Source organism: Babylonia areolata, chromosome 6, assembly GCF_041734735.1.
Source record: "Babylonia areolata isolate BAREFJ2019XMU chromosome 6, ASM4173473v1, whole genome shotgun sequence".
Classification (NCBI taxonomy): domain Eukaryota; kingdom Metazoa; phylum Mollusca; class Gastropoda; order Neogastropoda; family Buccinidae; genus Babylonia; species Babylonia areolata.
In genome coordinates this window covers 49,592,075-49,617,275 of record NC_134881.1, presented here as the reverse complement: position 1 = coordinate 49,617,275, position 25,201 = coordinate 49,592,075, and the positions used below count along the sequence as shown (strand labels likewise).

At 40.8% G+C, this 25,201-nt stretch overlaps 2 protein-coding genes across 6 annotated transcripts in view; one reads left to right on the top strand and one right to left on the bottom strand.

Annotated features, from left to right (window-relative positions):
* The window catches only part of LOC143283114 (anoctamin-1-like), a 358,246-nt gene that overhangs the window by 188,441 nt on the left and 144,604 nt on the right, over window positions 1-25,201 (bottom strand). For all 5 annotated transcript variants that reach the window (XM_076589234.1, XM_076589235.1, XM_076589232.1 and 2 more), the window contains 4 exons: window positions 18,956-19,011; window positions 16,708-16,811; window positions 8,736-8,870; window positions 6,947-7,101 (listed from right to left, as the gene is read on the bottom strand). In XM_076589234.1, the coding sequence (XP_076445349.1) occupies window positions 6,947-7,101; window positions 8,736-8,870; window positions 16,708-16,811; window positions 18,956-19,011 (450 nt within the window). The remainder of the gene's footprint in view (window positions 1-6,946; window positions 7,102-8,735; window positions 8,871-16,707; window positions 16,812-18,955; window positions 19,012-25,201) is intronic.
* Window positions 23,766-25,201, top strand: part of LOC143283115 (uncharacterized) — a 551,198-nt gene continuing 549,762 nt past the window's right edge. The window contains exon 1 of the mRNA XM_076589238.1: window positions 23,766-23,858. The gene's annotated coding sequence lies outside the window, so the exon portion shown is untranslated. The remainder of the gene's footprint in view (window positions 23,859-25,201) is intronic.

The window sequence follows — 25,201 nt, the reverse complement described above, 5'->3', positions numbered from 1 at the left end:
TTATCACGAAATGATGTAGTTTATCAGTTCACAAGACAGACGAAGCATGGAACGAAAAAAATTGTTGTATCCAAAACATGTCAGTCCCTACGCGCTTATTGTTTTGCAAAATTTGATTAGAACAGCCATATTTTACATCACACAAGTTCTGAAAAACCAAAGTATACATTGCTTGTGAATGAATTTCTTAAAATTTATTAAGTTTGAAGCATTTCACGTTTAGCAGTGCTTGAGATGAAGTCAGGTGTCACATTGGGACACAGAACACATGTTCTGCTTTACGCAGATAATAAAATTCCTTATTTTTAGTTGATGTTTGTTGTTGTTATTGTTGTTGTTGTTTGGTTTTGTTTTTTTCTCAAAGTCTTACTTTTATTACATTTTGTTTTTCTGCAATCCTACATATTTGTTCACTGTGAGGATAACGCTAATCAGTTTTCTGTTGATTGACCGAATAGAAAGATACAAAGAATCCGGTGTTTTGATCACAATTCTTCAGATAAAGAGGAAAACTTTTGTCAAGTGATATAAATAATACAATTCCCATTTCATAATAAGATGAACGGTAGTACTTTAAACAGTTAAAACACTGGGGAGAATTGATGTGAAAATGGAGTGCCTGCAGTGTTTCTGAAAAATAAAATCATCCAGGGTGGGGGAGTTAGTTTAGGTATTTTGGGTACCATGTTACATATGTCATAAGGTTTTAGGTAATCATTTATAAAATACATAATTTTGCACAGGCTTTGTTTGAATGCACTGCATTGGCTAAGGATTGCATGATAAGTTCATTACTATCATTATTATAAATCCAGTAATTCAAACATCTGCGTCAGGAAAATTAGTTTAGCACGGTAATTTGGATTCAATGTTACACGTGTTACAACAAAGTTTTACATAATCATTAATAAAATTTATTATCCACTGTTATCATGATTATTATTTATATCCCACAATAAATCGACGTATACTGCGCCAGGGTTCGTGAGTCACATTTGCAAATACTGGTTCATTTCCAAAGAAAAATATGTATTTCATATCGTTCTTTTCACATCAAGACATGATGTTCAATTTTGCCATCATCTGCCCTCCATACTTTCCCAATTTATTGTCTGGACATAGCGTCGATAATGTTCATTGAAACCGAACTGGGTTAACACATATTTAGATATTTACATTCTACACGTTAATAAGCGGAGCATGGAGTATATCCAAGTTGTGCATTGCATAAAATATCAACAAAATTGTACATACGAACTAAATGATCCCATGCTGCCTTCGTAAATTCACCTTTGCAGTCGGTACAATACCGATTTCATTCTTTATGATATGTCATGAATGGTAGGAAACTGGAAAACATTCATAAAAGCGGATTTGCGTCAACCACTTTAGTACAAAATACATGAAATTGAAAATGTTTGTTTCCTTTTGACCCCAAAGAGCTCTGTTCAGAATCAGTTGTCTGCCGCAGTGACCTGCTCACAGATCAGCATCAGCGCGGCAACAGTCAGTCACATGTACCGTACCGCGCTGAACGCTTTCCTCTGGCGACCCCTAATACCGCGCTTGCGTAACCTTCGCCTGTGCTTGCCTTGCGACTCTTTGTAAGGCGCTCTCACACAGGTAGAAGTAATAAAAATATTCGATTCTGGACATTAAAAATCAAAATCTACTATGTTCCCGCCCCCCTATAGTGGTCAACTTTATATCAGTGTGATCAGTATGATTTATTCTATTTTATCATAAAAAGAACGGTTTTGTTGCAGACATTTTGCCCTAAAGCGAATTTTAATCTAAATTCCCTGGCCTAGTTCAACATATTCCTGAAACATATCATGTCGGATGCACTGGAAGACCATTACAGCACTGTCACCATCAGAGGCAGAACTCTCACAAATCTTTGGTTCGCCTATGACATTAATGGCTTGGCAGGAAATGAGACTGAACACTCCAACCTGGTAGAAAGACTTGACAACACCTCCAGGGCATATGGTATGGAAATCAGTGCAGAAAAGACAAAGACCATGACAAATAACACCAATGGCATTAGCACTGAAATCATAGTAAACTGGTTGTTTTTGTAATCTGTATCTGGGTTCAAGTAACTGGGTGCAATTGTCACAGATGAAGGCTCCAAACCAGAAGACCATTTGGAGATCAAAAAAAGACATCACACTCAGATTTGAAGTAAAACTTATGCACTCACTGATTCAATCAATGCTTCTCTATGCTTGTGAAACATGGACTTGATTCCAACTATGATTTTAAGTTTCCACAAATAAACAGTGATTTGCTATGTCCCAGCAATGACTAACTACTTTTTTTTTAAGAACTGATTCACAAAGAAAATAAAAAATGAAAAATTCTACTTTTGAGCTGACAATCCTTCAAAATGTTTACTACCACTAAAGAATAAATAACTTCAGCAGATGCAGCTGAAACTAAGTGTAATTAGAACACCTAATGAAATGTTTCTAGTCTTGTCAACCTCACCAAGTCGTCTGTTTTATAGAGTAAACATGCGCTATAAATGAGTGCCTGTTTGTATATGTGTTTGATGTGTTGTGGGGAAGGGGGAGGGTGTGACTGCTTTTAAATTTTTTATTTGAATATGCAGAATTTTTATTGTATTGTGATGTGTGTGACCAGTGTTAAGACTTGGAAGTGAATTTTCAGTATTGTGGTATGGTTTCTGTTTATTGTGATAGGGCTTTTAAGTATTGTGATATGAGATTGCATTATTCATATTTAGGCTTTTTCATATGATATATATGATGAGTGTGTATTGTCTATGGTGAGTGTGTGTGTGTGTGTATGTGTGTGTGTGTGTGCGCGCGCGCGCGCGTGCGCGCATGCGTGAGTGCGTGCGTGCATGCGTGTGTGCGCGTTTCATTTTAGCGTTTAAATGCATGCTTTAAACATCAGTGTTGACATTGTACAGCGCAACTGAGCATGTTCAACATGGAAATGCACTTTATAAATTAAATCATAATTAAAGTCAAATCATTATTATAGCAAGATGTCTTGATGAATACATAAAGTAAAGCATTGGTAAGTGTCCGAATGGAATGCAGTTAAGGAAATGTACCAGTAGTTTCATGAGATTGATATGAAGACTGGAAATGATGAACAGCATGCTGATTGTAATCAGCAAATATGGTATGGTGGACACAAACCGTCATAATGCCAAAAGTGTTGAAAGAGATAATTATTCTAAGTTTGACTGACTGCTTAGAGAGTTTTTAAACATTTAAAGATTTCTATTCCACTTTTAATTTTTCAACTTCCAGTTCCTAGCCCTCAAACTGCTGGACTTCAATGCTGATCCAAGGCTTACTCTTTGGATGACCAGCTTTCTTTTCAGTAGAGCTCAGTCTTCCATTCTTCTCAAAACTCTACTTCTACAGGTGCACCTCAAGGAAAAGTGCTGTCCCCTGTCTTCTTTACACTAAACACAAATGACTGCAGCGGCATAAAATAAACCTCTGTCATAAGATATTGTGACCCTTTACCTACTGAAGATCTATTCAATTCATTACTTTGGTGAAATAAAAAAAATTTAAAAAAGTCTTGTTTCTGGTGCAAAGAGAACTACCTGGATCTGAGCATTTTGAAAAGGAAAGAAAGATTATCAAAAAGACTCCCTGCCTGTACCTAAACTGGTAACAGAAAGTGAAACAGTTGAAAGAATCAATGCATATTGACATTTTTGGTCTATTTTAGATAATTATCTAGTTTTGGACAGGAATGTTGACTGTATTCACAACAAATGCAGATTTATATTTTTTTGCAGAAGGGAATATTGGTTGAATGGAGTCTGTGCTCAGAGGTTCATTTATGCACTGGTACGGAAGTCTGTAAGTGAGCTGTTTTCTGAATGATGTGATGGATGTATGCGGTTGTCATGCCAGTGTTATCTGCTTGTGAAGGGAAGATTTTTGTATAGCTTGGCTATGTTACTGTAGTTTGGTCTGAACTCGAATTGTGGAGAAAGGCTAGTGCTAGTGATGCACTTGCTTTTGGTGCTTTGGTGAATGTGTTCAAGAATTGATGTGTTGTGGAGTGCTTCAAATTATTGTCATTCCACTCTTGACAAACAGGAGTGAGGAACTTTGGTGGATAGTTAGACCTTGGGGTCAAAGTGTCATGGGACACTTGATGTTCTGAAAGAATGTGAGCCCTTGATGTTGGGACTGTCAAGCTTTAGGAAGCTTTGTGAAGCAGTGGTAAGTTCAGTGTTCTCTGCCAGTTTGATAATGCTAAATTTACTGCATTCTGTTCTTCTGAAGTTAACAATTTTAGATTTTTCTATAAAATCTATTTTTGAGAACACTAGTTAGGTAAGACAAGAATTCGTCAAGGTGAAAGTACATTATCAATACTCTTTTCTTACTTGTTTTGTTAGTTAACTAAAGCTGGGTTCTGAGGATGTTACAAGATCCTCAGTGCCTGTTTTGGGCCCAAATTATTCAGTCTGTATAGTTGTGAGCATCTTCAACATAAGAAAAGTCCAACAAGAAAGAATCTCCAGATAAACAGAAAGAAGGCCAAGAAACAGACATTTTTTTTTTTTTTAAATGCAAGTATTTATCTAAGGATTTATGTTCATTGTTAAAGCTTAACTTGTAAGTGTAAGAGAGAGATTTGTGATTGTGTCACCTGAGTTGATATAATTTATTCTTGGAGGGAAGATGTGGACATGTTTATTTTTCTGTGTATTCAATAATATAAGGAAGGATGCGGATATATGTAGTCCTGTTGTTTATCCCTGGGTTGGAGTGAAGGCAGAATGCGAACACTGTGCGCAAGTCTACCTGTCATGTGACCTTGAGTGAAGGCGGCAAGGTGACAGTGATAATGTTGTAGGAGTGAGAGAAGTCAGTATGCAACGGCTGAAAGACAAGTGATAAGTCATGTTTTAGTAAAGCACTATGAGCTGCTGCCATCAAGACGATGCTACGGAACTCTGAAAGTGAAATCCAGAGCTCAGAAGACTTTTACTCCACATTCACCTTTTAAACTCTTAAAATCCATGTGTATGCATGTGTGTGCGTGCATATGTGTGCATGTATGTGCATGTGCCTGTGTGTGTACATGAACTTATGTGTGTGTTTCCATATGAGTACACATGAAAGTGATGGATTTTATCTTCTCTTAATTTCTAAAATACTCTATATTTTAAAAGTATCATGCTAAAAATATGTAACAATGTGCAGTATGACTGCAATATTGTACGTGTAATTTCTAAAGTTCTCATCTTTTAAATATGTTTATCAAATTCACTACAATGTTTTAACCCTTCCACTTCCAGAACTATTCGTGAATTTTGCAAAATATTCACCAATCTCAAAAAGAAAATCACAAAAAATAGAATTATGCTTAAAAGTATGTAAAAGTATATATTTTCTTGAAGGAAAATGAATAGAGAATATAATTATTATAAGTTCAATGTTGACTGGTAAGATAACTCCCACTCAGATTTTTAGGAAAAAATACACAAAATATTTTGAACAAAAAAGAAGAAAATTCAAGTTGTTTATCTTATGTGTGGAAATGGTGCTTATATATAAGCAAATGTATTAGACACAACAACCAAGTGCAATTATGTTGTTTCCTTCACTATCATGCTGTTTTAGACATAAACACTATACATGTGGAGTGATGGCCTAGAGGTAACGCGTCTGCCTAGGAAGCGAGAGAATCTGAGTGCACTGGTTCGAATCACGGCTCAGCCGCCATTATTTTCTCCCCCTCCACTAGACCTTGAGTGGTGGTCTGGGCGCTAGTCATTCGGATGAGACGATAAACTGAGGTCCCGTGTGCAGCATGCACTTAGCACATGTAAAAGAACACATAGCAACAAAAGGGTTGTTCCTGGCAAAATTCTGTAGAAAAATACACTTCGATAGGAAAAACAAATAAAACTACAAGCAGGAAAAAATACCAAAAAAATGGGTGGCGCTTTAGTATAGCGATGCGCTCTCCCTGGGGAGAGCAGCCCGAATTTCACACAGAGCAATCATTCTGATAAAAAGAAATACAAATATAAATAAACGAACACATAACCTCCACACACACACACTCTCCCACACAAACTGTCACACCATATTACAACACAAAAGCTCATTGTTAACACTATTTTGGCTTGAAACTTTCATCTAGAGGGTTTCATAGTAAATGAAAACCCCAAAATGAAGATTTCAAGCTAAACTATTGGGGGTTTTTCAACAACAACTTCTAACATGACCCCGCCCCATTCCTGCTGATGTACCTTGAAGCATGTAATCATCACAAGGATAACCAGAATCACTTCCATTGATCAACAACAACATTACTTTTGTTTTCAATCATGTTTTCGTAGTTGCTATTGTCAACGTTGTGCAGAAAATCAAACAAAATTTTAGCCACCTCTTCTGTACCGTACGCCCTGGCAGCCATGTTCACACATTTAACAGCTTTTAACTTTAACAACATGAAAAAAAACCGCATCAAAATCGAGCCAAAACTTGCTGAGATATTGCTTTCAACACACATCAAGGCAGTCACAAGGAAGTATACGTATTCAAATGACCGTCCGGACTGATGAAAATGCAGTTACCCCTAAACCACAGATATATCTGTGGTCAGAAGTGAAAGGCTTACAGTGTATAAAGTACAATGCTTTTCAATGCATGTGATGATTATTGTTATTGCTTTTTCTTTTTACTGCTTTTTTTTGTTTATTTTCTAGTCATGTCCAATATTTTAGAGCTGAGTAATTGTCTCTTTATGAAGTTATATATCATGTTTCTTAAAGTGTTAATTTGTTTTCTGTGACTGATTTCTTTTGCTGTATGTTGATCCTTTCAAAGATGCTAAGAATAAACTGTTTAAAATGAAACACAGCTACATGAAACTCTGTACCCAATGAGAAAACCATTCAAATCCTGCTTGCATCATGACATACCCCACAGTGACATGAAGATAGCAAAGAAAACCGTAGCTGCGTTGTCAAAGATTCTGCTGGCTGCCACGTGCGTGCACGCTTCATGGAGCATCCAATACGGGCATTGAACATCACACAGCGGGCACATGGTGATGTTGGCATTGCACAGTTCCTTGCTGTTGTACAACCAATGGAATGAGATATTAATACATTAGACATGCAGAGAGGGGTTTAAAAGCAATAGCACTCTGCAACAAAGGAATAACAGTCTAATTTCAACTGACCTCAGAACACGCATTTGCAGTGTCAAAACTAATTCTATGACAGAAATAAATGCATGTATGAATGCATGAATGCATGTGCATGTGTGTGTGCATGCATGCATGTGTGTGTGCATGCATGCGTGTGTGTGTGTGTGTGTGTGTGTGTGTGTGAGCTTAAAGATCTGTTCAAATAAGGAGCATCTGGCAACCCATTAAGTACATAGCTAACCTAACATGGACAAGGCATAAAAACAGCTGCACACAAAGAATATAGATGTAGTCAAGCACTCAACTGGCTACAATGATCACTTCACACATGAGCAGTTGCAGATGACATTTTTGCAACTAACCTTCCGGTCTTCACTCAATTCATTTGCGTCACTTTTCAGCTAAGCAGCAGCTATAGCCTGCTCTCTCTCTCTCTCTCTCTCTCTCTCTAGCCCCAAAGGCCAGTGTCTCACTACACCGTTCCACTGTCTTCTTTTCTTCCCTTGATATTGTAATGAAACAACAGAAAACCCTTTAGTGACTGGCTTCTATATGCCCCTGGCCTGAGCGAGGAGGTTTCTCTCCTATCACTTTCTATCCTGCCTGATTCATTAATGCTTTAATTTAAATCCCCTTTATATATACCACCCAACCACATGGTTACATAAAAACATTAACCCTTTTGCTGCCAGGGAAATAAGATTTAAGTGAAATCTATTTGCCAGGGCTTCCCCCCTCCCCACCCCCACCCCCAAATAAGGGTATATATTTTCAAAAAATTCTGTGCACTTTGTTATTGGAGAGAGACCCATAAAAGTATACATTTTCTGAAAGGTAAGTGAATAAATAACAAAAAAACACCAATTTTGTGTATTTTCAATGACATGCAATTGTTTTGAAATCCATGTTTTGTTTTTTGTCACATTTTCAACTTTTTCATTACAGGTAATTTTCACAGTAATATATTTTCTACACAAATGGATACCTGTATGCACAAATTATACAAGGACAACCACAATAAAAAGAAAAGAGACATATACACAATATATTGTAACTACCCTAAGAATGGTTAAGACGCTGATCTACCAGTACAGTGTTCATGAGGGTCTGGGTTAGATTCCCATTCTCACCCTTTCTCTTAAGAGTGTCTAGTCATTTGGATGAGACAATAAACCAAGGTACCATGTGAGCACATACTGAGCACACTAAAAAAAGAACATATATAAAAAAAATTAAAACATAAAAAAAGAATCCATGCAAACAACACAGGTGTCCTCTAGCAAAATTATGTAGCTGAAATCCACTGTGATACCCCTAACAAATACATATGCACACACTCAAAGCCTGACAACTGCTGACCTGTGCTGCTGGTCAGGCATCTGCCAAGCAGACGTGACATAGCTTATATGGATTTTGTCCAAATGCAGTGACGCTTCCTTGAGAAACAAACTCTTTCTCTCTCTCACACAACCACACACAGGACACCATGGCAGAAATAAAGTAAAATTAAACTTCTACAAGTTATCAGACCACACCAATATGATCACCAGACATCCCACCTGACAGGGTTGGTCCACATGATGGCCAGGCCATAGATGAAAACAGCCAGACCCACCACTGTGGCTGGAATCAACATGGACGTGTAGAACCCCAGCCAAGCAAAGTACAGCCCTATCTTCTCCCCAAAATACTGTCTGCAAACAAAATAATCACATTAGTCCAAGTGTGGGAGTCTGTAAAACACGTAATACCTAGCTTTGCAAAATATAATAAGTTTTTTAACAGTAATATGATCTTTAATATGTTTTTCATATTGTTCGGAGGCCAAGTGCAAATATGCTGAGCAACTCCTTGCAGACAGCAATGTTTCCAGGTACCGAAGCAGGGTTTGAATTTAGCGGGTGCCCGGAGTGCAAATGCTATGAAAAATTGGAAAAGCTGGCTCAGGCACGTAAATTTTCCGCCGAGAAAGCTCAGCACTCAAAAACTGATAGAGGTGAAAGAATATTAATTAAAAGACACACCAAGAAAGCAAGCTCGAACATGGTCAATCAAAATGTAAAGTGTAGACTGCTGCAGCTCGCATCGGAGCAGCATCTTTGTGCGTGCGCGATTGGATGTTGACATTCACAGCATGTTAGCGATGAACAATGTTTCACATCTGCAATGTTAAAAGAAAGGGGAGGTGGGATTGGAAAAGCAAAAAAGGAACTTGATCAAAAGTGATCAAAAGGTTCACACTCGTGAGGCACTCCCAATCTCAAGCACACAAGTTGTATGTGGAAAGACAAGAAGCAAGAAAAAAGGTTGTGTTAAGACAGCAGCAGGGAGAGTTCTGCTCTCTATTGAGCAAGATGTGGCAGAAAGAGTAAAGAAGCTATCAACAGGCCCATGGGGTTCAGGCATGTGGACATTTTGAATGCGTTTTTCCAAACATCAACACAAATGCAAATTATAACGCAGTCAAAGATTTTATTTCATTTCATTATGCTGGCACCCAAAACCACAACTGGGATTCAAATGTTTTGTCCGGAGTGCCCGACTAGCACTAAAAAAAAAAAAAAAAAAAAGTTAAATTCGAACCCTGCAAAGGGTATTTTGGCTGCTGCGGCCTCTGTCTAAAAATAGCTATTGCAGTATAGATTTGTCCATTCAGTTGACACAAAGGGGCAGCAGGCTGGTATAATAAACACGTATGTCAGCGTGCCATGGCTGACAGACATCACAAAGTAACCCATTTAAGATGAAATGGAACAATTCAGGAAATGCAGAATATCGCATACTTTTGTTTTGGGGATTTCCCTTGTTTTTTCACAGTTCTGAAGGAACAAGTGTGTAACAACTATGCTATTTATTTTCTCTCATCAGACAGCAGAAATAGTTTGCTAGTATTGTGGGCTTTTGAGGCAAGGTGTAGCTTCGGCGGTTTGTTTGACGCAGCATCTTTCTTACTCAGGTCAGTAAAATCCTTGATGTTTAACTTCAAACATCTCATCCACTGACAGACGGTATGGGTGGAGCTCTTATTTAGTGTTACTATTAGGCCTATTAACATACATCGTTCCAAATTTTCTGCTTTTAATCAGAAATGAGTATCCATAGAACTGAAAGTTTCTTGCTTGAAATGAAACAATTCCATCTGAAGCAACCCACACTCCTGGTATTTCACTCTTTTTTTTTTCAAACACAATATAGATCGAGATCAAATTGTGTGTGTGTGTGTGTGTGTGTGTGTGTGAGAGAGAGAGAGAGAGAGAGAGAGAGAGAGAGAGAGAGAGAGAGAGAGCAAGAGTGAGCAAATATATATATATATATATATATATATATATACATATTTATATGTATATATATGTATGTATGTATGCTTGTGTATGTGTATGTGTGTGTGTGTAAAAGAGAGAGAGAAACAGTAATGGATACAATGTTTTATTCAATACAGGCCAAGGCCTCTCATGAAGGGGCGGTGTAAACAAACATTACAGGGGTGGACTGTGAACTGCCGGCGCTGGGACTGAGACAGACGAACATGGGTGTGGCAGTGTATGGGGGAGTAATGCCACTGAAATGGCACAGATGATGGGGCAGCATAAAAAACGCACAAAAAAACACAACAGAGGTATAAATAAACAACAAAATAACCAAATATTATTCATAAACTAACATGCAGTCACTCAACTACATATTGTACTTCTAATTTTGAATGCTTTGTATAGGTAAATTGCTAACTGCATAGATTCATTAGTAGTTGGTAGTAACATGGATTATCTAAACATGGAGGGTTGCCTTAAGCAGTTTGGGTGAATTAACTGATATTCTAAATTCATTCAACATGGAACAGCACAATATGAAGTGGACTTCATCTCTTTCGCACCTATACACAAAGGACAAAGGTCTTTATCATGATGCTGTCTATCGCGAAATGATGCACAAACAGGTCAGGAATTCCAAATCTAAATCTTGTCATATCAAATTTTATATGTTTATCCATGCCCATAGATAAATAAATGGGAACAGTGTGTGTCAAATCAATTAATTTTGTCTATAAAAATCAAACCAAGCACTATCTTGCATATGAAATGACCATTCTTGCCAACGACAGTCAATTAGTCGTAAATTAAGTGTGCGAACAAATCCCTCTGTATTCTCTACTCCCTGATTTCGCCATATATGCAAATAATCAATATGCAAATCCCATTTCATTTTACCCTAATTTGGGACACCCAATTAATTTTACCTGTAATATCCAAATCATACAAAATTTTGTATGCTTTCTTTGGTAGCTATTGATGGAGTCTCCCGTCGGGCTGACGGATGAGTAGGCAGGCAGGCTTATCTGTTGGTGGGTGTCCTCATATGGGAGAAGAGGCCATTTCTGGATGCACAGCACTTCCCACAGGTGTTGCAAGGGAAAACGTCTCCAGAAGTTGAGCCCTGCTTCCTTCGCTCACGCTTCTTCTTAATGGCCAGTGTTCTCTTGTTTTCAAACGTCTTTATGCCACTAGAGCACAGCATCCTCAGTGAGAGCAGTCAAGGGCATCAGTTTCCCAGGAAGCAATGTCTATGTCACAGGCTTTGAGGCTTGTCTTCAAGGTGTCCTTGAAGTGCTTGCAAGGTCTTCCAAGTTCGCGGTGGCCTTCCTTCAGCTGGCCATACAAAAGCATCTTCGGGATCCTGCTGTCTGTCATGTGGACAACGTGTCCTGTCCAGCGTAGCTGGCACTGGATCAGCAGGCTTTCAATGCTGGGCAGGCCGCTCCTCTCTAGGACCTGGAGGTTGGAGACCCTGTCTTGCCACTTTATTCCGAGGATCTTTCGTAGGCATCTCTGGTGAATCTGCTAAAGTTGCTGAATGTGACAGCGATACGTCGTCCATGTTTCACAGCAGTACAACAAGGTGGTCAGCACAACAGCTCTGTAGGTTTTAATTTTGGTGCTGAGCCTGATGCCTTTGTTGTTCCACAGCCTGTTGTTAAGTCTGCCAAAGGTGGAGCTGGCCTTGGTGATGCGCAGCGTCACTTCTGCATCAAAGGCTCCGTTGCTGCATAGGGTGCTGCCCAGGTAGCAAAACTTGTCGACTGACTTGATCTCTGTGTCATCGATCTTGATTGCAGGTGCGGGGGAGGCACTGGCGTTCTGTGAGCTAGCTGGATGGTACATGGACTCTGTCTTGCTGAGGCTGATGGTGAGTCCAAAGCGCCTGCAGGAGGCTGAGAACTTGTCCATAAAGAACTGCATGTCCTCATGGGTGTGTGCAGCAAGCACACAGTCATCAGCGAAGAGGAACTCTCTCAACAGTGCCTCAAACACCCTGGACCTGGCATGGAGTCGCCGCAAGTTGAAAAGTTTGCCATCTGTGCAAAACTGAATGTTGATGCCACGGTCTCAGTCTTGGAAGGTGTCAATCAGCATGGCAGAGAAGAGAATGGAGAACAGTGTGGGTGCCAGGACGCAGCTCTGCTTCACTCCATTTACCACAGGGAACGGATCCGACATGTCAGTATTTTCCTGTACTCTCGCCTGCATGTCATTGTGGAATGACGCAATCAGCTGGATTAGGCTCTCTGGGCAGCCAAACTTTAGAAGGATCTTCCACAGACCATGGCGGTTCACTGTGTCAAAGGCCTTAGTCAGGTCTACAAAGACCATGTGGAGCTCCTTGTTCTGCTCACAGCACCTCTCTTGCATCTGGTGTACAGCAAACACCATGTCACATGTTCCACTGCCTGAGCAGAAGCCACACTGTGCTTCAGGGGTGACTGTGTTGGAGACATGGTCAACCAATCTGCAGGCGAAGATCTTGCCGGTGATGCAGAGGAGAGAGATTCCACGGTGGTTATCGCAGGATGTTTTGTCTCCCTTCCATTTGTAAATGTGGACAATTGAAGCATCCTTGAAATCCTGGGGGACCACCCGTCTCTCCCAGATACACTGGAACAGGGCAGTCAGCTTGTCTGTCAGCACCTCACCTTCATACCTGTAGATGTCAGCCTGGATTCCATCCGCTCCTGGTGCTTTTCCTGATGTTGTCAGCTTCAGGGCCTTCCAGGTCTAGGCCTTGGTGGGAGGGGCAGCTAGCAAGTCATTGACTGGTAGCTGTGGGAGGGCTGCAATTACCTCGTCAGATACGGACAAGTCCCTGTTGAGGAGAGTGTTAAGTGCTCTGCCCAGTGGGCAAGGATGTCTTTCTTGTCTGTCAGGAGGGTGGTCTGGTCCATGGCTCGGACAGGGGTTGATCCTGTGACTCTCGGCCCATACACAGCTCGGAGATCATCATGGAAGGTCTTATGTTGTGAGCATCAGCAGCAGACTGAAGCTCTTCAGACTTGCTCTCCCACCAGGTGTTCTTCATCTCATGCAGCCTCTTCTGTACGAGTTGCTTGGTTTGCAAGAACTGGTTCTCCTTCCTCTGGCAGTCTTAATCGGAAATGTGATCCTGATGCCATATATGCAGTGTGTTCAGGAGCTTGGAGATCCCAGAGTCGTTCTCGTCAAACCAGTCTTTGTGGCTCCTCTGTACAAAGCCGAGTGTGTCAGCTGCTGCTGTGTACACAGCATCTCTAAAGGTGCTCCATATCTCTTCTACGTCAGTCGATGCAGGAATTTCTTGGAGAGCTGCTTGGATTTGCTGCTGCAGCACGTCCTTGGTGATAGGGAAGCAGTGGATGTTCAGCTTCCTAGGGGGTTTCTGCCTGGCTGGTTGGAGATTGCGTGCAAGTCTGATGTTCATCTTGCTGCGTACCAGGCGATGGTCCGACCAACAGACTGCTCCTCTCATGCAGTGTGTAATGGAAACATCACCTCTGTCTCTCTGCCGGACAACCACATAGTCCAGCATGTGCCATTGCTTGGAACGGGGGTGCATCCATGTGTTCTTGTACATGTCTACTTGTTGGAAGAGGGTGTTGGTGATGGTCAGTCCATGCTGCGCGCTGAGTGAGAGCAAAAGCAGTCCGTTGGATTTGCACTTGCCAGTGCCGTGCTGTCCTAGGAGTCTGGGCCATGAGGAGAAGTCCACACTGAAGCAGGCATTGAAATCCCCAAGGATGATCAGCCTGTCCTTTCCGTCTACCACTGAAATGGTGCAGCTGAAGTCCTTGTAGAAAGCTTCTTTGATGTCATCAGGGTTGGTCATCGTCGGGGCATAGCAGCTGATGACTGTGGAGAAGCGATCCTCGGACAGCTTCAGATGCCGGGTCATCAGCCTATCATTTATCCCATGTGGAAGGCTGTCAAGCTGTTGTGCAAGTTTGGTTCGTATGGCAAAGCCCATGCCTGAGGTTCTTGGGGCGCCATCTGGCTTCCCAATGCAGTAGAAGGTGTAGCCCCCTCCAACTTCCTCCAGTTGGGTTTCGCAGGCAAACCTGGTTTCACTCAGAGCTGCTATGTCCACCTGGTAGCAATCAAGCATTCTAGCAATGAGCGCTGTGCATCCTTCTGGTCTGTCGTCTCTGTCTAAAAGGGTACGAACATTCCAGGCACCCAGAGTCAGGGCATGACTCCTCGTTCTTTTCTTCTGTTGTTTTCGACCGCTAGTGTTGGTTGTCCAAGTAGGTGTGGTTTCCTACAAGGTACTAGGTGAGGTAGGCTTTGTTTGGGGATCCTTTTATCTCCCCTTCCCCATGTGGGGAGAGCAGTGCTGTCCCTAAAACGGGCTGCTCTGACACTGTGGATGTCATTCTGTGGAGGTGACAATAGCCTTTTGTTGCATGAAAGTTATCATCTTCACTTTGAAATTTTTAACTCACTCAGGATGACAAGTTTTCTCCCTTGCTCTTCCCCACAGACGGCCCATTTGTAAGGGTTTGGAAAAAAAATTACAAAAAATACAAAATACAGAGTAAGAAAATGAAACTTTCAGAACTGGTTTATTACATGTTCAGCTATTACATATAAAAAAAAAAAATCAAATTTCTCATCTTATTTTTACAGTTTTGCCATATCATGATATGTAGAAAATAATGCCAATTTTTCACCCCAAATCACCATACCCATGCTTGCTTCTGCATTAAATTCACTTTCTTCTTCATCATCATCCACCTCTTCAATGTCCGACCCTTCAGTTTGTAGCATTTCAAGTACTTCTGCAACACTAAAACGTTGCCATTGCTGCCTTATTCGCTCCACAACATTCTGAGAAGAGCCCGCTTTGCTAACAGGCTGGCACGCGAGCAGATGACCGGTCAGTGACTTTGTCAGTGTGTGTGTGAGATGGGCCACACATGGCAGGCTGGCCAATCATACCATTCGATTGTGGAGTGACCCAGAATAGCGCACTCAGCTTGGCTAATCACAAAATCATGTGTACAGCGCGTGATGGATTTTTATTTCTTGAAAATGTTATTCCATTCCGTCGTCTGAAACTGAATACATTTTATGTTGGAATGCTCACGCATTCCTTCGTCCAGAGAGAGTTAAGGCAACTCTCAACATCTCCTGAACAGCAATTAGAAAGACAAGACCTTTGAACAACTTAACAGTATATCAAATCATCAAAACTGTGCAACACAATGAAGCAGTCTGGTTATCAGTTTCAATTTCTAGTTACCGGCCTGGCTCACTCTGCTTATATCAGTCATTGGCATAAGCTTACACTCAGGACAACAACAGAGAGCTGTATGATCAATGGGTTCTCTGTTGCAATGGAAATTCATAAACTAAGCTAGGCTTTTGTGAAGGACTATGACTCGAACTGAAAGGCAAGATTACACTGGCTCTTTGTGCTGCAGCCTTGGGCGCTATTTGGCCTTTGCCGACATCCCAAATGCAAACTGTCCTAAAACCCTCCTGGCTAAGAGAGTTGGGATGTACCTTGGGCAAGGCACTCTCCACTATTAAAAAATTCTAGTCCAGACAGTCGGAACAGCAGTTGCCTCCACTGTTGTTCTGGCGGTCATTGTCAGACATAACTGAATACCATATATAAAAGAACATTAATACAATAACATCCATTTTATGGTGAAGAGGAGATGATAGACCACAGGGATTCAATTTAAAAAAAGTTAATTCAGGACTGTTTATTCTTGATATGACACAATTTGGTGTTACAACAATCTCAGTAGAGACACAAGAACTTGCACATTCTGTTCCAGAAACAGAAATTAAACACAAAGAGCAAAACAGACCAAGTAATTAACAAAAACATTTTCTAATTTTGGAAACTGCTTTGTAAGAAGACCCATTTATTGAAAGTATTCACTTCAGTGGCTTGCAGCTTTACTGCACAGCTACCAGGGTGTTTGTCACCAAGAACCTCCTTCTCAATGATCCTCAGATCCGAGGAAACTGCCATCATAGCATGCAGTGGACAATGAATGGAAAACCATCGTCAAAATAATCAGAAGTGTCCATTAGCAGAGGAAAGCTGGAATCCTTAGCATGTACAAACTCTCTTTGCTTCTTCAGGTCAGGTCCCATGAAGGTAAAAATTGTAATCCACTGGGAAAGTACACTATGTGTTGTTCTTTTGTTATTTCAAAAAAACAACTAGAAAAGCAACTTTCAATGACCAAGGGACAACGACATGACTACTCACCTGACATGGTCCAAGGGTTGAAATTTGAAGCAGTTTTTCCACCAGGCCCAATGATCAAAGAGAAGCTTGCGCTCATTTGCTGCTGATCCAGATTTCCAGTGGCCCTAGGGGTTTTTAAAATCATCGTTTTCCACACATCATTTTTAATGTTTTTACATATAATTACTGAATTATCTTTTCTTTACTGAAGTAATAACACAAGTGTAAACCTTGATCAACATCTAGAAAATTGTGTGCTGGAAAGAGCAATTCTATGTGAAGCAGTCAATTTCAATCAGCATTTCACTGTTTTAAGATCATAATATTGATCTATGACAGTTTCAAAATTTCCCTGTCTTTATCATGACTTTTCAGCTTCAATAAATGACAAGAAAATCGCAAAATGCATTTTTGAGCCTAATATACATGATAATCATTCTGGACAAATCCTATTCTTTCAGCAAAATTATGACTGGCAGATCAGATGTGTTCACTCACTCAAAACAGTACAGACTGAAGGTCGATCACCACCTGTCTATCTGATCAAGGATGACATTTAAAGTTTCAGTTTCAGTTTCAGTTTCAGTAGCTCAAGGAGGCGTCACTGCATTCGGACAAATCCATATATGCTACACCACATCTGCCAAGCAGATGCCTGACCAGCAGCGTAACCCAACACGCTTAGTCAGGCCTTGAGACATTTAAAAAGAAAGACAACTCATTGTTGGAGTCTGTGAAAATGAACACTCATACTAAAAAAAAACACAAATGCTTTTCTCTTCATATTGGTGGAAGTTGGCTTATGTTTATATAGGCACAACCCGAAAAAGTTTTCAAATATGCATGCAGAGTTCAAGAAAAGTTTCACTGACAACTATTCTGGACCATAAGACAAAAAGATTTTTGATTTAGATGGTCATTCACAGAATTTAGCAGTAAGTGATTAGGTCTATACATAAATCTTTCTCTGCATAAAATTTAGCGGACACCTTTGCCACCTTTCAATAAATTGCTATCACAAACTAACTATTGAATCCATGTGCAATCCATGTGCTGATAATAGATAAGTTTAAAAGGGAGTCATTGCAATGTTAATTATTCCAGTGATACTTTTTTTCTGATGACAAACAACAAATACAGAAACACCTTTTTGAAAAGTACAAATTTACAACCACAAAATATATACTTGAGCTCACACACCAATTCTAATGTATGCATATGTAAATACATGTCTGCAAACATGCCAACAACCCTCAAAATATGTGGCACACTCACACTCGCATATGCATGCGCAGGTGAACAAACACACACACACACACACACACACACACACAGAGTTAAGCATACCACATATACTGGAGTATATCCTGTTTGGATGAACATGCTAGAATGAATGAATCATTGTGATTTATTCTGTTGGATGAACATGCTGCAGTGAATGAATCATTGTGATTTATTCTGTTGGATGAACATGCTAGAATGAATGAATCATTGTGATTTATTCTGTTGGATGAACATGCTGCAGTGAATGAATCATTGTGATTAATTCTGTTGGATGAACAAGCTATAATGAATGAATCATTGTGATTTATTCTGTTGGATGAACATGCTGCAGTGAATGAATCATTGTGATTTATTCTGTTGGATGAACATGCTACAATAAATGAATCATTGTGATTTATTCTGTTGGATGAACATGCTGCAGTGAATAAATCATTGACTTATTCTGTTTGGATGAACATGCTAGAATGAATGAATCATTCCAATTTATTCTGTTTGGAGGGACATGCTACAATGAATAAATCATTCTGATTTATACTGTTTGGATAAACATTTTTCAATGAATGAATAATTGTGATTTATACAGTTTGGAGGGACATGCTACAATGAATGAATCATTCTGATTTATACTGTTGGATGAACATGCTACAATGAATGAATCATTGTGATTTATACTGTTGGATGAACATGCTACAATGAATGAATCATTGTGATTTATACCGTTTGGATAAACATGTTACAATGAATGAATCATTTTGATTTATACTGTTTGGATAAACATGTTACAATGAATGAATAATTGTGATTTATACTGTTGAATGAACATGTTACAATGAATAAATTTTTATGCGCATATGTATGTTTATTGTGCATGATTGTGAGTTGAGGACTGAGTGTGTTTCGTTTGAGTGTCTGTGTAGATTGTAAAGAGCTTTGTGCAATGAGGAAAGCGTTGATAAATGTCCAGTTATTATTATTATATACAAACCTCATGCAAAGGGAAGGCAGCCTCATAAAAACTGTCAGCGATCATCTTCCGCACACCTACAATCACCACCAAGAAATAATTCTAAAATAACATATAACAATAAGCAAAAAATGTGACAATCTAAAAGAGCACCTGACTGAAAAACGTTCGATAAAGGTGGAGAAATACAACAAAAATATGTAGAGAGATCTACAAAGAGACAACATAGAGTGCACAAAGGGGAAGAAGAGAGCACATTTTCAAATCATAAAACACTTAACTATGGCCTCTTAGCTCACACAAGCTGGGTGGTATGTATTCTGAACTGATACTCAATAGTTTGTAATGAAAACAGTTAAACACTTAACCATTCAAATTTCAAACATTGAATATGTATTGTAGCACTTACCTAATGCGACTTACCTAATGACATAACGTCGCATGCGATTTGGGTTTTTAGTCAATTGTATTTGAAACCGGAAGCGTTGCTATGACCACGTTGTTCAACGACTGTTTTAGCGAAGTTGATTTGAGAATGTTTTAGTTTTGTTATTAAATGTTTTAAACATTGTCCGGCGTCCGTGTGCTGCTTCATTGGTGACCCCGACGTGAGTAGAATCTAATAGTGACCAGCTAATACCAGCTACGACCACTCGTATACTCACAAACTCATACAAATTACAATCATGTCGATGACAACAGAAGCTATCCCTCTCCCCAACGCAGAAGCTGTTACCTGTGCCAAAGCCTTATTGCGTACTTGGATCGCACGATTCGGGGTCCCAAACACAATTACTTCAGACCAAGGCCGTCAGTTCACCAGTGCGCTGTGGCGAGAGCTGAATATGGTGCTCGGAATTAAACCCCAAACTATCACAGCATACCACCCCCAGGCCAACGGCATGGTGGAAAGGTTTCATCGCAGCCTAAAAGCTGCTCTCAAAGCTCGCCTCAATGGACCACGCTGGATGGATGAACTACCGATCGTGATGCTTGGCATCCGGACAACGTGGAAAGAAGATCTTGATGCTGCTCCTGTTCTCTTCACTTATGGCACAAACCTCTGAGTGCCTGGCGATTTCCTTCCACCCCCATGTGCAGACAAAGTGTTCCCTTCCAGTACTTTCGTCCAAGAACTGCAAGAAAAACTTAGAAAACTTCCCCCTTCCCCCCCTTCCCACCATGGATCATCAGCGTCGTACATTCCCAAAAACTTGCAGTCAGCGGATCAGGTGTACCTTCGACATGACGCACACAAGGGCCCATTAGGGAGACCTTACGATGGACCTTTCCCTGTATTGACCCGTGCTGAAAAACACTTTGACATTTTCAAAGATGGAAAGGCTGTTCGCGTGTCACTGGATCGACTCAAGCCTGCTTATTCCCCACAAACTTTTCCCCAAACCAATCAGGATTCCTGTGTGTCTGAACCACAGGACCCTCATGCTCCTCAGGAAGATCGCACTGCCAAAACGGGTGATGCTGCCGGATCTGATCGCGCTACCAGATCTGATGATGCACAAGGCAACATTCCAGCACCTGCCCAGTATCCTTTGTCAGATGCTCCGGCACCACAAGTTACAACTCGCACAGGAAGACTGGTGCAGAAGCCAAAGAAATATTGAACATTTTACCGACTCAGCCGAGTCTGAACATTACAACATAGAACAGGTCGAACAGACATTTTCTTGTTCCCCTTATTAATGATACCTCAAAGACTCAACCAAGCTTATACTTTCCAAATGATATTGGACAGTTGTTAGCAAGTCTATCCATTATATTACTTGTTTTATTTTGGTACGTTTGCATTCAATGCAGTGCGCCGTTCTGGGGGGAGCCCTGTAGCACTTACCTAATGCGACTTACCTAATGACATAACGTCGCATGCGATTTGGGTTTTTAGTCAATTGTATTTGAAACCGGAAGCGTTGCTATGACCACGTTGTTCAACGACTGTTTTAGCGAAGTTGATTTGAGAATGTTTTAGTTTTGTTATTAAATGTTTTAAACATTGTCCGGCGTCCGTGTGCTGCTTCAGTATAATTTCAGTCACAAGCAATTGTTTTGAAATCAGTGCATTGTTTTTGTCATATTTCAAAATGGTTCATTACAACATAAGTCAAGTAATTTGCACAGTAATATAATACTTTCTAGACAAATGGACAAATGGATAATACCTGTACACACAAATCATACCAGAACTACAAAAAAAATTTTTTTAAAGACATACACAATTTATTGTGACTGCTCCAAGTGATAACAACATAGATGTGACAGTCCATTCTTGTAGTCAAATCAGTAAAGTCAGACCCAAGAACTGTTTCATTTCAAACACATTTGTATCTTTTATGCTAACAGTCTGGAGTACTTTTTTCTGCCTGCCTAGAGTGTCTGCTGAGCATACAAATTGGTTTGCTCAACGAATTCCTAATTTAGATTATCATAAAAATATTTTTTTTAATTAATCAAATAAAATGAGAGAGTATGCAGTCTGTGTTGTGTAGGTCTTTTTCACTCCACTGTCACCAGCATGCTGAATGTTGTTTATTGGCCTGACACTGATCCTGTCAAACACAGTAAGGCCATGCCCCCTTGGCCTCCACCCCCCTCCTCTTCCCCATCTCTGACCCGGTACACTTTCTCCAGTTTCCTTCAGTCCCTTCACCCTGCATTGCTCGGTGTTAAGAATTTCGCTCACGCTGTCTAATTCTAATCTTTCAGTCATGTCATTGTCATCTGCTCTGTACAGCCGGCTTCACACACTGTTCATCTATCTTGGCCAGTCTCTTCATTGCTCCCTTTATTTTCTAACAAATTGTCTGATTAGAGTTCATCACTGTCTTCTTCAAAATGACAATTCAATTCTTTCTAAGCATCAGCTAAAGAAAGCAATTTGGTTGCTTTGGTGCACCTTGATCGCATAGCTTGAGCAGGGTGTTCGACATTTTGTTGACCAAGCAACAAGCCAGGCAAAACACTGCCAGTCACCCAACCAAATCATTCAAATAAAGGACTCCGTCATGATATGGATGGGGTTTCTAGCTACCAATAGAATCTAGAATGATTCCCCAAGCGAAAACTTAAGCTACCAGTATTTTGTCAACTGACTCAATACAAACCAGGGAAAAGTCAGAATATTTCACTGACGAGTTATCTTGTAACTGTGGCAGTGTAGAGTATGCAGCTGGGCTGACGAATTATCTTGTCAGACAGGCAGCCTAGGGGTTAATGTGAGTGTGTGTCTTTTTCGCAGATTATCTACTTGCAGTCTTGTTTTACTTTTCTCAATAATTCCTTTCCTGGATTAAGCGGGTATCACAACCAGAGTCATGAAGGCTTTGCTTCTCTTGTTCATTTTCAATTTTTGGAAATTGCCTTCTTAGAAAAAACATTTGTACAGAACATTATTTCAGTGGTTTGTAGTTTTATTGAATGACTTGTCCTCAGAAAGAAAAGATCAGAGCACATCACTCCTCTTTTGCAACATCTCCATTGGCTTCCTGTCTAACACAGAATAAAGTACAAGATCAGCACTCTATGTTATAAATGTATTCACAAATCTGCCCCTTCCTATCTTTGTAGCTGCCTTCACCTCTACACCCCATCTCCTTCTCTATGATTGGCTTTGGATCCACTCTGTTTACGCATACCCAGATTCAAACACTCCACTGTCGGCCGCCGTTCTTTCTCTGTCTCTGGACCATGCTTTTGGAATGAACTTCCTCTTTCGCTTCGTCAGGTCTGCGCACACAGTTCTTTCAAGTCTGGCCTTAAAACACACCTCTTTCTATGATAGCTTCCCTCCCCTGCTTCTTCTCTGTCTTCAGTTTCTCAAGTTTAGAGTTATGCATGTATGTGAATGACTGGTGTGAAAGTGCGTTGATTTGTCTCTGCACAAGATTCAGCGTTATATAAATACTTCTTTTTTTTAACACTGACTGGCAAACCATCATCAAAAATAATTGGAAGTTTCCAATAGCAAAAGAGAGCTGGAATCCCCAGAATGCATACCCTGCTGAAACAGAGACACAATGATTGCCTTGGTCACGTAGTATGAATGAATGATGGCAAGATCCTAAAGGATCTTTTTGATAAACAACATGTACAAATGTCTCATGGGCAGACGCCAACTGCACTATAAAGATGTCTGCAAGAGAGATCTGAAGGCCTTCAGCATCAACCTGAACAGCCTCAGAACAATTAGCTTGGAAGCAGATGGTGCAGAAAGGCCTCTCCCAGTTCAGACAATTGCCCAGTATTCTGAGACTAAGATACTGATGAGAGGGGCCCAAAGCAAGTCATCAGAGGAGCATCAGAATTAACCAGTGCACAGGGTGGGAGAAACTGTGACACCCGTGTTGACCTTTTCAATTACCACCCAAAGTCTAACTCCATTATCTCAAGAGACTGATGGATGCCTTTTCATAGAAGCACAGTCCAGACAGGCCCTCAATATTAGCTTTCTGAGTTCAATTACCTATGCCTTTCCTTTCCGTGTGTATACTCCTAATACAGTAGCCAGTTTTTCCCAACTTCAGCTGAAGGTTGCATTTCTTTGGTCCCATTCCAATTTGATTGCTTTGAAGATTTTAGTCAATTAACATGATTACTTTTCCTCACTGAAAAGCATATCTCTTATATATATATAGGAAATTTTCTATCTAAAATTACGTTTAAATAACATACTTACCGTGACCCAACTAGTGCAGACTCCGGCAGGGGTCTGACATTCATGTCCTGTGCAAACTACTATCCGCATATGCGGAGAAAATGAAACTACGGCCGATAACCTCCTGGAAGTAGGTAACCTCCCCTTTGTCCCACTGGCTAGCGCCCTCTTTTGATGGCAATATGCCATCACCAGTGCAGCGAGCAGGGAGAACAGGAAGCGGGGAGGACGGGAGGGTCTTAAATTTGGGTCACGGTAAGTATGTTATTTAAACATAATTTTAGATAGAAAATTTCCTTTTAATTACACATACTTAACTCACTCAGTACGGCCAGTCCTCTCTTCTCCTCTACACAGACCCCTCGGGTGTCCAGTGGGTGTCTGAATGGCCCAACCTTTAGCTTCCATCGTCAGAATTGTGGTATTCTTTATCAACATTCACTTCTTCAGTATAAGAGCCTTCCACTTGCAATATTTTGATGATGGTAACTGGGGTGAAACGCTGTTAACATCGTCTCTTTCGCCGTTCGTATGGAGAGAGTTAACCACGACCCAACTAGTGCAGAATAGCGCAACAAGGTGGAGGGCTCGCCTGTTCTACTGTCTGTGTGCTGTGATGGCCTGTTGTGCAACTACCACAGAAGCAATGCCTCTTGAGCCATCATCCCGCAGGCGTGCGACGTCTCTCTGGTAGAAGTCGATGAGCCATTATCCCTAAAGCGAAAGGTGTCCCTCAAGTAGAATTTGACGAAAGTAGAGTGTTCTGTGTCACCTAAGGATATTGGTGCGGGCAAAGAAGACAGAGGTCCGCTGCTGTATTGTGGGGGAGGTCTGTGGACCACAGCTGTGCTGATAAATGTAGCGCAAAGAAAATCGGGTCGGTGGATTGAATCCACACTTTACTGAGAGCCCTTCGAATCAAAGGAAGGGAAGGAAACACGTACCCTTATAGGGTTGTCTGATTTGAGCGCAGTTGAGCATCAATGCAAGGAGGTGCGCATGTGGTTTGATCTGATGATTCCACATCGGATGTGGGCCGATAGTGGAAGTGATTTTTGTGTTTCAAAGGAAACTGTGGCATGAGACAGAGGTAGGTCGCCATGATGGGCTTGCCTTAGGCACGACAGCCAGATCTGTAGAGCTCCTCCATGGGAGCTGACAGGCGATGGGCACTCTCCCCCCCCATCCCCACCCCACTTTTTTGTCATTGCCAAAAAATGACAGCACTGGTATGTTGCCTATGCATAGAATGGCAGACATTTGGCAACAAAAGACTTGATGTCCCTGGTGTCTCTGGGACAGGGTTGTGTAATTGCCCAGGTAGGTACCATCACGAAGGGGCATACGGAAGGCTTGGTGGCTTCTCTACCCGAGTGTGGCATGTTGGAGCAACCTGCAGAAAGTTGTCGGCAGTCAATGGCTGGGTTGGATCAGGCTGTGGAAGTGCATTTCATGTGCCCACAGGCCACTGAGTCTCATTCTGTGGTGGAATTCCAAATGGAAGAGGGTTTCCATGGGGAAAATTTTTGCTGAAGGTTCTTTAGTGAAAAAGGGGACCAGATCCATGACAGGCCTCTGGCTGTGTGTGGTGCGCACTG